The following is a 13,342-nucleotide window of genomic DNA, read 5'->3' as shown; positions in this document are numbered from 1 at the left end:
AATAATTTCCCATTCATTTCTTTGGGCCAGGAGGCCCATAGGGATGAATGTGAAATTATTCTCAATTTGCCATTCGCAATTTGCTAATCGCAAATTGAGAATAATTTCAAGGGTGCAAGGGTGTCTTAAGGACACCCTGCTGCACCCCTAAATTTGACATGTGTGCGAATATGGCGCACATACATGAGCGTCACATGGCACCTTTAGAATTTTTAAAAAGTGCATTTTTAAAAGAATTCGCAAATTATCACCAACTACAAGTTGGTGGTAATTTGCGATTTCTTAGTCAAAAACCGCAAAACTGAAATGCTTAATACATTTCAATTAAGAAATCGCAATTTGAGATTTCTTAAATGCTTACACAATATTAAGGAATTGCAAAATTTGCGATTCCTTAATGTTGCAAGGCATTTTGCATGATACATTCCAAATCCCGTTTTTTTGGTCGCAAACGCTGCTATTTTGCGAATCACAGCGTTTGCGACAAAAAAAACGGATGATACATATGCCCCCAGTTGACCAGATCATCAAGGATTAGTGAGGCAAACTATTTAGCTTCAACATCCTGTAAGGCATTTGCCTGTAATTTGAAGGGATAGTTCTATCTCCTACTTTGTAAATTGGGGTTATGATTGATCCCTGCCAACAGTCTAGAACCTGATTATTGATCTCAACATCAGCGTAAAGCTTCTCTAGATGTGTACTCCAGTATTCCAAATCATTTTTTAATGTGGCTTGCGGGATACCATTCGGGCAGGGAGGTCTGTCGCTTTTGCCTTTATTTATTATGTTTATTATATCCTGTTGCATAATGGGAATGATTTTTTAATATGACTAATTCATACACTGGTGACTGAACCATGCCCGTTGGTGGTGATTGACAGTCGCCTACGTCTTTAGACTGTTTCGGTTTAATTTTCTCTGTGAGAAAGTTAACCCATTCCTGCTCCTGGACATTTGACGTTAAGATGCAAATCATGTGGCTACAAAAATGTTTCACTCAGAATCAGAATACTAGAGTAGAGATTAAGCCCAGGAGTAGTTATCAGTCCATCAAGTTGTCAGCAGCAATGGTGAAGGTTGCTGCCACATTAGTAAAAAAAAAAAAAAAAGGTGAGATCTCACCTGCACTATTATATCAAGCTGTGCAAGCTGCAGTATGGTATATCAGATGTTCTAGGCTCTCACAACCTCCTCAAGATAGCCAAATTGCGTGTGAACCTGTGCGCTGCAATCATTAAATAATTAATAATACTTTGTGAGTAACATTCAAAAAGTATCCAGACTCGCTAACAACTCTCAGAAATGATCCACAGTCCCTGTAGTTCTGAACCTTTGGAATGAGGGATTTAATAGAATTGTTTCCTTCGATCGAATCCGTCATGGGGACACTGCAGTAACAGGACGCGTGGAGCATCTGTGGTAGCAGCTTATTAAGGTCTGCGCACGTGCCTGTCTTTGGACGTCAAAAATTTTACATTATTTTTTGGAATATTACCTTCTTGGATAATCGTACACTTTACCCATAAGCCCTTGACGTGTTTATAATATTATCCGGATATCAGAATTTTGATATCGGCTTCTGTACTGTTTTGGTCAAACGTATTTACTGACGTCATTCCGTTGCTTCAAGATCTAATAACATCCTTGCCCTGACGAAGCTCCCATGGTTGGGGAGCGAAACGCGTTGGCTGTCTTATAAATGAAAAAATAAAAGAAAATATATTTTTGATACTACGTGGTCCTGGTCTACTTCATACTTGGTGCTGCCTCCATTCTGTTTCTAGAGTTAGGGAAATAGCCAGGTCTTGATACGTTTCCGAAAGGGGAGGAGTTGTGATATTTGTCGGATGTCAAAGGGCAGACTGTTCCACAGTTTAGCCGCTGCGACTCTGAAGGATGGTTGGTGAAGGTCATTGAAGGTCTCTGTAATGAAATGGTAGGGATAAAAACACTCATCTACAGGTCAGCAAAGAGGTGATTAAGAGCACATCTGAAAGGCATCTCTGGTCATGAAGGGCATCTCTGGTTGTGAGTAATTCTAAAATGGCATGGGTGATCTGTGATTCCTGAAAAGAGGATAATTACTTGACAACAAGGTTATTTTCATCTAAGCACCAAACAAAGGCTGCGCTAATGAAATGCTTATAAAAGGGGGTGGTAAGGGGGCTTGCTTGAATCCAGTGGCAAAGAGAGCAAGGGACTCACGTCTGAGCGTAGCCTGCCACATTATGGCGGCCAAAAGCGGTACAAAAGGGGGTGGTAACGTAATGAAATGCTTGTCATTTGCTACCCGTTTCAATTCCTAAAAGAGAACATCACAGTTCTAGGGGAGAAGATTGGGCTCTGTTGAGTTTATTGTGTCACATGAGAGCGCATGGAAATTGTAAAGTGTTTCTTTGAGAACACAGCCTTCCTACCGGGTTTAGATTGCAATCCTACAGCTGTTTATGAGCCATATGAGACCTCGTTGTTGCAGTACACTTGCGGCTAGAGGTGAAATTTCTGTGTGGTCTCTGGAAATGGAAGCTAGTAGTGTCTTCCTCTTTTTGGGTGTTCAATAGAGGTCCAGCAGTTGTCAAAATATCAGCAATATTTTTGCTCTATAGCCAGAGCATTGGCTAGGTCCCTAACTCTACAGAATTGGAAGTCTGATAAGTCGCCTTCGACCCAGCACTGGCAAGAGTAGATGGCCAAGACATACATTTGGGAGGACGCATACACCAAACATATAGAGTCTCTTCGTAAAATTTCTAGTGACCTGGTCAGGGTTTTCCAACAATGCATTTTAAAATGGAACTCAACACTCACACCCCCAAAGGGCCATAGAGCTAACCCATTATATAGACGGTATTTGACCAAGAGGGCATCTAACATTTGTTTACTAGACTGCACTTTATCATTTTGGTTTTAATTGGATGTAAAACAAGATGCTGCTATCGACATATTTAATAATGGTTATCTCTCTTTCGTATATTTTAGTGATATTTGCACTCTATCATCGATCTTCTACTGTTAGCACCTTATTCCCTCCGTACTAGCACTCTACCAATGCATTCATGAATTAATTGTCCTAGTGGATATATGCTGTAATTTCTTATATGTTGTTGATATTCCTTGATCCCACTCTTAGCACTTTATCTTCATCGCACTAGCACTTTATGGATGTATTCAGGAATCAACTGTTTTAATGTATATAAGATGTATTAGGCAATTGTGTAGTCTCTTTCTTTTTGTTGTCGTTTTTCTTTCTGTTGGTAATCCACTCGATAAAAAAAAGAAAAAAACATTCTTCTCACACCAAGGGCACATCAAACATCCTCCTCATTCACAGGGCAGATTAGACAGCCTTCTCACATTCAGGGTACCTCAAACATTCTCCTCCCACACAGGCCAAGTCAAACATCCTCCTCACACAAAGGTCAGCTCAAACATCCTCCACACTCAGGGCAGCTCAAACTTCCTCCTCACACATAGGGCAGCTCAAACATCCTCCTGACACACAGAGCAGACCAAAGAGGAATGAAGAGAGGTGGAATGAGAGGGAGTTGGCTCAGGGTTGGTATTGAATCTCATTCTAAAACATACATTCTAGAGCTCACTTGTGGCAACTGTCCCAGCGTTTAAAATAGATTTATTTGTATCTCAATGTTCTGTTGTTTTTGCTTTTGCTGCTGTGCTTCAAAGGAAAGTGAATATGTTGTTGAGATAAAGTCAGGACCCTCTGTGAGGCAGTGGGATCAACGTTGGCTATAATAATTAATTATCTGTATTGTCCATTGACTAAATGGCTTCAGGATTGAAGTGCATTGGCAGAGTTGTACCGAGACCAAAACCTGATGCACTGCAGGACGGAGAGAAAGTAAAAAATTTGTTTAGCTAGTGTTTTAACAAAATTGTTAAGAGTTTGTGCTGCTCAGGATCAGGACTGACAAGCTGCTAAATATAATTTTAATTTCTATAGCCACAAAATGTTACCACAATAAAGAATATGTGACTGAAAATGAAATTAGTTTTACTCTGAACCTATTGAGAATATAAATGTTGATTTATCTAAAGTTACAGTAACAACACTTGGTATTTTTTTAAGATTCCAGTTCAGGAAGCTAAATGGTAAAGGCGAGAGGTGAGTTTCAAAACTCTTTCCAGATGTAGACATGTAACTGTAAAAGATGACCCACAGTGATTTCAAGGCCACTGACCCCCATCCAAGGCCAGAGCTGAAAGAACTAGTCAGGAAGGAAGAATATAAGGCCTGATTTCAGGGGCACCACTACATATTAGGTCGAAGTCGACAGTGAAGCTGTCTGGTTTGCTGAAGACATCTAGGGGACGTTCAAAAAGCTTCACTGGCAATGCATTCTGCCCATTGCTTACCAATGGCTTTGTGGTTTCCCATTTGGTTGCTTTCTATTTGCTGACTTTATTTGTTTTAGGCTATCAAGATTGAGTAGTCCATCCTGTGGAGTAGATCTGTTTAATGTATCCTTCCAAAAGCTTTTTCTCTTTAAATAGGTCTTTAAATTTAGTTCTTATGCTGTTATATTTGCTGAGGTCAAATGTCAGGGTCTGTCTTCCGAGGGAGCTCGGTGTTTACTTTTCGTTCTAGGACTTCAAAGCGAGAGGATTTTTATGTAACAATACTACTGGGTACACATGTGAGACAAAAGACTGTAGGATGTTATTGTTTCTAGCACACAACAAAATTTCAATGTCTGTAAATAAACTTTAAAAAATATTTCAGAATATATCATAATTAGTAAAGCACAAAAGAAGCACTTTTAAAAAAAAAATTTGAAGTGCTGAGGAAACATATTTTAATACTCAATACACTTGCTGATGCCATTTCCACACATTACAGTTTTTGTGTTGTATAGTTTTATCAGTAACACTGTATATCTGTGCAAATGTAAAAGCCATTTCAATTGAAAATGTGCTGCATGTAATGGCAGTGTGCTATCACAAAATGCCACTTCAACTCTACACCAGTCCACAACACACTATGACACTGTACAGCCTTCTTTGCTACGCCACTTTACACCACTCCACTCTCGCACACTTTACTCCATTCTATGCTACATCACTCCACGGTCCTCCACTCTACCACACTTCACAACCCCTCTACTTTATGACACAATACTCCACTCCACTCTATGCCACTTCCGGTCTCTCCACAACACTCTAGGTCACTTTACTCCACCCAATGCCACTCCAATCTACAACACTTGGTGCCACGTTACTCAACTCCACGATACAACACTTTACTCCACTCTCTGACACTTTACTTCAATCTGTGCTACCACTCTACACCCCTCCACTGTATGCCACTCTACTCCAATCTATGCCTTTCCACTCCACAACACCCAACTCCTTGACACTCTACCACACTACACTCTACAGCACTACACTGTGATACGCCACTCTATGAACCTCCACTCTACATCATTCTACTCTACGATGCGGTATACAACGGTTACCACGCATTTTTTACAACGCGGTACCGTTACCACGCTACTTTTACCACGCAAGTCGTTACAACGACATGCGCTGGGGGGTGCTCCAGGATAGTAAATACTTTAATTTACTATCCAACTCCTTTCCCTAGAGTCCACGGGGACTGGAGTTGGAATAGTAAATTAAATAATTTACTATCCAGCGCCCCTCCACGCAAGTCGTTGTAACGACTTGCGTGGTAAAAGTAGCGTGGTAACGGTACGCGTTGTAAAAGTACGCGTGGTAACGTCATACATCCCTACGATGCTCTACTTCACGTCCCTCTACTCTACGACAAAACACTCTACACTATTCTGTGCCACTCCACGAAACTCTTTGCCCCTCCACGGCACTTCACTCTATGCGACTCCATGCCACACCTACTCCACTCTATGACACTCTACCTCACATCACTCTGAGCCCCTCCACAACACTCTACTCCACTCTACGTCACAACACTATGCCCCTCTACGTCCCTTCATGATATGCAACTTACACTACGCCAAAACACTCTATGCCACTCTACGCCACTACACTTTATGCCTCCCCACTCTATGCCACAAACTTTAGCCATGCTGAACAGTAGCCATGCAAGTGTACAACATGGCTTAAACGCATTAGCAAAGCCAATTGCTCTTGCATAGGCGAGACCTATTGGCTTTGCCAATACTTGTTAGAACTGGTTTGTGTATGAAGTATGGATTGCATCTGTTGCCAGTCACTACAATGATATGGTGGCTCCTTTCTAAGGTGCAAACACGTTGTGCCCCTATAGCACATTGAATAATACGTTTTATATGAGTTAGGTTATTTTTACGTGACAGTGTGGCTCCAAATCAGTCTATATACTTCTTCAAAACTTACTTTGACCCCAGATGTTTTATATACTCTCCCACAGTCGTATGTGCCTTGTCTGCATTGTCATTGCCCTCCCTTTCACTCCAAGCTTCTGGAAGCCTCCATCCAGATTTAAGAGTTTCTGACTGTCAACATGAAAGATTTTTACTCACTTGCCCAAGTTCTAATGTACGTCCATTCTGAAAGTAAGAAGAAAATGGAGTAATTGTTAAGTCAAATCTAACAATGGTATTAGATTAAACAAAACTATTCATTAGTATTTATGAAACTTACCCCGTGCTGTAGGAAAAGTGGCTGTATAAAAAAAAAATTATACATTAGATCTCAAATCATATCAGTCCATTCTTACTTGTTTTCCAATTTATTGAAACAACCCTTCTACCGCCACATAATCTCACCCTTCCCTCCACCGGGTACTCCTCAAGCTATAATTCTATGTACCCCTCATTCCTCCCTCTTATCCATCCCTCACGCACTAGCTTACAGTGAGCATTAGTGATGTATCATATCATTTCCAAAGGAATGGTGAAGCCCGGAAGTTACTGCATTTTCAAATTCTCACAGTACAAGGTGAGGAGTAGTTAATACAAGCATCAGCCAATGTACCCGGGGGAGGGGGATTGTCAAGATGCACTCACTTTTTATTTGTAAATAACCATACGAGCAATCGCACTGGGGTGGTTTCTCAATTTTTTCTTGGGGGTTGACTAATCCGATTATACCTTGTTGATTCAGAGTAGATAGACTACTAATTGCATACCTGTGGTTACTAATCAGATTACTTGAAAGACATTGGTCTCATATTAACAGGTCAGAATCATCACTACAAGGTAATACGACATATCTAAAATGGAGGCCCCTTGTCTCACTTGAGTCTTTCTCCTGGCCAGCTCACTGCCCGATTTCCAGATAGATTGCCACTTCTATTGTTTTATAATTAAAGCTCTTTTTATCCTTTTCTCTGACGCAGAATACTCAACGAATTTTCAAATGTTCCTCACAACATTGAGTAGTGACAAGTGAAAATAAGAATTAAGCCAAAAGCGAGTATCGCTTCAGCTAAGCAGATACAGCTATGTATTTATCTAGAAATGGTTATCTAAGTTGTGGTAGCTCTGAAACTTTCAATTTTAGTTTTTTATTATTGTCAAATTTTTTGTTCTTTATTGAGGTAATATTTCTAGCATATACATATGCTAAATGATCTATTCATATACAAAGCTCCTTGTTTTAAGATATTTAGGTTTTCGCTTTTCTTCCGTAATTTATCCATAAAGAGTTTTTTTTCTTATTGGATGTACTAACATTTATGTATTTGTCCTTTGAAAAAGGGTGTTTCTACCACAATTTTTCAACACTTGTACAAAAAAAGGAAAATGATAGGTATTGGCGTTTTAATAAATTGCCATACATAATGCCATATACAATTTTATTAAACACACATTGTGAGCGCTTACCCTATCCAAATACCACAAACACATTAAGGTAGTTGTTGGACTGGGCCCTTCATGCAGGGTCACCCCCCAAACCTTTTGCCTTCACCCCTCATGTTTTCTGAACCCATTTTTGTTGGCTTTTAGGACTTTACCAGTGCTATCCAGTGCATAAATGCTTGTGCTCTCTCCTTTAAAGTTGGTAACACTGGCTTTCACCCAATTGGCTCATTTAATTTACTTACAAGTCCCTAGCAAAGGGGTACTCACTGTACTCCAAGGCTGTACATTAAATGTTCTTAGTGTGCTTTCAGCACTTGTTGTGCCACCCTCAATGTAATGGGGGATGCTTGTGATTGAGCGCGACTATGAATAGGAGAAACCCAGCGATGTGGGTCAAATGTCTTTGTGGCAAAAGAGAGGACCTGGAACATTTTATGCTGCTCTGCAAAGTTTATGATCAGGCCACGCCAAATCAGATAATTAAGGTCTTATGTAGAGAGTAGCTTGACAACACAGCAAACTCTTTTTGCTAAGTGATCTCATGGGCTATGTAGCGAAAGCAACTGGCCAGTATTCAATACTAAGCTGGCATATTTGTGAAAAACACTAGGTTGCCTAACTAGTCAGCTTAGTCTTAATGCAAGCTCACCAGCTTAAATACCTTGTAGCCCGACGACTTTTTAACATGGTTTTATTCTCTTAAGTATTTTATCGATATGGAATGGTATAACATATTTTTACCATACAGCATTTTTTTGGGTAGCTATTGAACTCTAAAGTGTGATTTATATATTTGTATGTGTGGAAGGCAGCCATATTTTGTACTATGGGTGGAAAGCAATGTAATTAATTCTTGGTGCCACCCACTTAAGTAGACCTTTAAAACATGTCTCAGTTGAAACATTTCGACCAGGTCAATAAACCTTTGCTAGGTCTTCCTTTTTATTACCTAAAAGTCAATCCTAGGGTAGGCTCTAAACAGTCCATGCGCATGGTGCATTGTATTTAAAAGGTTGGACATGTTCTTTTAAATTTAAGAAGTCCTGGTAGTGAAAAGCATTTAAATGTGTTACATTATTACACTTAATAAGTGCTAACCTTTGATTGGGAACAGGTAGGAAAGTCAAGTTTGGTTTCTAATGAATTGTAATTTAAAACCCTCTCTAATGGTACAGTTGGATTTTAAGTCACAATTCTGAATGACTGGACCTGCTCCATTCATCTCAGGCTCCCTGATGTGACTTCAAGAGTCAGCTGACTGACCTCCTGTTTAGAGCTACTGGGACATAACAAGCTTCAGAGGCCTCCCTGCAAATGCCTGCGAATGAAAAGCTGACCTGCTGTACTGGACCTGCTGACCTCTGCAAGTGCGAGACACCGATCACCAAGAGGTACCTCCAGGTCCTGAGGCCTTGTGAACTTGACTCTTCACACTACAGAGATCGCCAGCGCCGACCGATAACACAAGATTAGCACTTTGCATTACAGCACCGAACGTCCGAGGTGACCGCCACTCAAAGCTCCAAACAGCACCCGTCCTCGACTCCTGACAGGATGCGCTTGCTACAGTAACATCCATTCGCGATGCTTTCCCTGCTCCTCGTGGCCTCTGCAACCGTGGACTGGACCCTTCGCATCGAACATTGAGGAGATAACTTTTTCAGAGGAACTAACATGGACCCAATATCTGTCACACACTCTATTGTGGATGGCCTCAGCTTGTGACTTTTCCATGGTCTTGCATTACCAGATTACCGCTAGTGGTGCTTTGTGCTTTTAAACGCTACTTACCTAAATATTTGAAACAGCATATCTTCGGTTCTATTGATTGGATTTGTGTAGTTATAGTGTGAAATGATGTACTAAATTTTACTCTATTTTTCAGAATTGGTGTGGGATTTTTCTTGTGGTATGTTTTCACTTTATTACTGTTTGAGTGCTACAAAATTGCCTGTAAATTAAGCTTGGCTGGTTTTGTGCCAAGCTACTAGAGGGTTAAGCACCAGTTAATTTTGTGACTTTTTGTATTTCACCCTGACAAGGATTGTGGTTGTTGCTAAAATAGGGTTTCATTCTCCTCACCCAATTAGCCAATTACTCAATCCCTCACAGTAGCGGAAACAGAAGTTCTGGAGTTACTACTTTAAAATCAAATTACCTGTTCCATCTTTTTATGTTTAAAAATAAATACAGACAGGGTAACAGATTCATTTTTCCTCTCTATATGCATAACAGGAAAACAGGAAGCTTCCAGCGGGTGGAAGTTTGGGGATATTTAGCATACAGCAGACCTCACACAGTGCGGTTGGCTTGGTGGCAGCATCACCTCCACTGAATCAGTTGCCACACTGAAGTGTTCTTCAGTTGTCGTCAGTTTTTTTCTCTACGCCAGGCAAGTCTGGAAGCAGTAGCAGGTCAGTCATCCGAAACAGAGGATCTTTTTTTCAGGAAAAACACACTAATGTCTTAAAAAATGAGAGATCTTATTATTTGTTGAGGACCATCATGGTTCACATGGATTAAAAGGAGAGCAGATGCAGCTTTGAAGTTTTGCCTTAAATCTGATGTTTTTATGTTGTTTGCTATATAATAAAACGATAATTAAAAAAAAACTGATGATTTTTAGATGCCATGGACACCAGTATGTGCTGAAGTGGAAAGCTTTCCCAACAATGAAGCTATTTGCAGTTCTGTCTGACATTTAAATGAGGCTGTCGGTAATTAAACAGCCTTTAGATATGTTCCAGTTTTCCTTTCTTTAAATAAAGCATTGGAAAATTCTCATGTAACTTTTCTCAGGATGTAGCTTGTACCCAATCACTGCAACATCATCATCGTATGGCCCCTGCAGAAAACAGCTGCATGAAGGCTTTCTCAGCTTGAACACGCCATGGAATGTGAAGGACATGGTGTGCTGTTACCAAATGCTATAGGATTATACCCACCAAGAGACACAAAGCACTCTCTCATCAGTTTGGCTGTTGACATTCATAAACCCATATTCATGTATGAGACATATATTCTTGATCAGCTCCAGAATAAACATTAACCCAGGACTGGAGAATGCAGACTGATCTGCCAATCATACTAGCTTGGGTAAGTGATCTTCATGACAGCTCTGTCTGGCTATATGAGATCCTGTAACACATCCCTATTCCTTTTTCCGTTCTTAAATCAATCTGCAATAGTTTTAATCTAACGTCTGATTATTAAGGTTATCCACTTATCATACCGGGTTTTAATTATTTTGCATTTTTGTAATTTTATGAAGTCCCTGACAGGTAACATTAAAAGTAAGATTTAAAAGATCCAAATTCAGATACTACTGAAGGGATATCAAACCTTAGACCAATAACTAAACAATTCTGCCAGCAAGCATGTGACTTTATTAACTCCCAGGGAACTACAATTAACTCCCTGCAAAATACAAGAGATTCTTAGAGCACATAGTTATAAGTGCCCAATGAATTTAGGCAACAACAGCACATAACTAGTTTAAAATCCCAAGTGTATACATCTACACCCCTGTAATTCCTGACCAGCAGCGGTGCGTCCATAGGGGCGTAGGGGCGTAGCCCCACCAGCCCAGGGACCCGCCGCGGCTGCAAGTATAATAATGATTATGAAAACGTACTACTGTATTTTTTAAATTAATTTATTCGGTGATTATCCGCCTGGAATCCGGGGCGCACCCGACTGAAACGGGATGCGAGGGGGGGGCTGGGCCGGGCGGACAGTCGAGTCGAGACCTCTACGTCAGGTCTACGTCACAGTCAGACACAGCCGGGCATGCAGGCATACTTAATGATTATGCGCATATTTGCGTAGGGCTGAAACTTGCCCGCGCATGCGCGATGAAAGTGCCCCCATGATAGCTGGTGACAGGGGGGTGCTGATTAAACCAGGCAGGAGCCCCAGCGTTCACAAAGGCGACAGGGCGAGCAGCTAGTGTGCCCCCCAAGCCGCCAGGATTGGCCGGTCACCTTGCAGCAGGGCAGGGCAATCCATTATTGGATGCCGCCCGTGGGTGACTCAGCCGCACTGCACAATGGCCAATCACTGTGTCTGACTTCATGTAGTCTGTGCAGTGATTGGCCATTTGCGGTGCACGGCGCTGCTGCCGACGGTTCTGGGCCCTCCTCGTCGTCACCGTGGTGTGTGGACTTGCCTTTGCCTCGTCGTCACTCGTGCCGACTACTCTTGTTCAGCCTGCTCTCACTGGTGAGTGAGTATCATTATCAATCTCAGTTAGTTAGTTTGAGCGAGGATAAAAATAAAATGTTCTACTGCTTTGAGTGCAGAACATTATTCAAAAAACCGTGGATCGCAAAAAAGGTTTCGTTTGTTCCTATTACTTTGTGCACATCACTTGTAAAGAGAGGTGCATGTCTAAGTTCACATTTACATTGAATGAGATTTACAGGCATCAATCATATATAGGACGGGTGAAATTCTTTTTCATGCGATTAAAGTTAAAAGACTGCTGATCCTTTTGCATATATAGCGCATTCAGAGGTTTGAGGCTCAATGGCGACGACCTTCTAACGAGAGACAGTGAAAACGTAATCATGGTAATTAGCAGAAGCATGTGTTTTACTGTTAGACAAGAGAGTTTGGCTGGGATGACTGGAAGCAAAGCAGATGGGCCGATGATTGAAAAACGGGTAATGGGGTATGAGGCGAGATGGGCCGATGATTGAAAAACGGGTAATGGGGTATGAGGCGCCAAATGGTCATCCAACTGTCTCGAAAAGGGTTGCAAGATTAGGGCTGGTAAAGGCAGAGAAAAGATAAAACAAACAAAGATGTTAGGGGGAAACTAGGGAAAACACAGAGAGCTGAAAGAGATCAAGAAGATAGTTAAGAGAGGAAGAATGAGGTAGCACAGGGAATTAAGCGATATGCAGAGAGAAAGAGGAGCTGTTTTAACGAGGAAGAAAGTACTAAAAGAAGCAGAAATGAGTGAAACGTGTACATTTAATAGCAAGCAAGATAATGTTAGCAACCTGAAAGGTAGAATATTTGACACGTGTGAGGGGGAGAATGAAGGGGGATGTGCATTTCTGCATGAAATCCGAAATAGGAGGGAGGGAGTAAGGGAGGAATTAAGGGAGGAAGCGAGCGAGGGAGGAAGGAAGGAAGGAAGGCAGGGAGGGAGAGAGGAAGGAAGAAAAGAGAGAAGGAAGGATGGAGAAGTTTGTTTGTCTGCCTGCCAAGTCAAATGAATTACACCATCCCTTTAACAGCCCTGTCACTTCCCGGCACACAGAAAGAGAAGTCTTGGGCTGCCGCCAGTCACAGCATTGCACAAGGGTTTGGAGCCGAGCATCCTACCTGCAGGAGGAGCGGCTGACGCCTCCCCCGGCACAGTGTGAGTGAGCCAGGTAGCAGGGGTACAAAATAATGAATCCTCGCTGTAATTAATCTCTCCTCTTTTTGTGCGAGTGGGCCCCCCTTCCAGCGAAAGTTACACAAGCAGCAAAGCAAAACCCATGGCAGAACAGGGTTTGTTTTGTTCCATTTTCTAAAGATTGCTATTGCTGTGCATGCAAGAC

General features: G+C 41.4%; 1 protein-coding gene across 1 annotated transcript in view; it reads right to left on the bottom strand.

The window, feature by feature from the left end:
- LOC147717715 (E3 ubiquitin-protein ligase TRIM39-like) overlaps nt 1-13,342 on the bottom strand; it is a 305,695-nt gene that overhangs the window by 38,348 nt on the left and 254,005 nt on the right. The window contains exons 8-9 of the mRNA XM_086924496.1: nt 6,625-6,645; nt 6,504-6,530 (exon numbers count right to left, since the gene is read on the bottom strand). Coding sequence (XP_086780622.1) covers nt 6,504-6,530; nt 6,625-6,645 — 48 coding nt within the window. The remainder of the gene's footprint in view (nt 1-6,503; nt 6,531-6,624; nt 6,646-13,342) is intronic.

Source organism: Lissotriton vulgaris, chromosome 5 (assembly GCF_964263255.1).
Source record: "Lissotriton vulgaris chromosome 5, aLisVul1.2, whole genome shotgun sequence".
Lineage (NCBI taxonomy): Eukaryota > Metazoa > Chordata > Amphibia > Caudata > Salamandridae > Lissotriton > Lissotriton vulgaris.
Note: the sequence above shows the minus strand (reverse complement) of the source record. Positions and strands in the feature narration are given on the sequence as shown.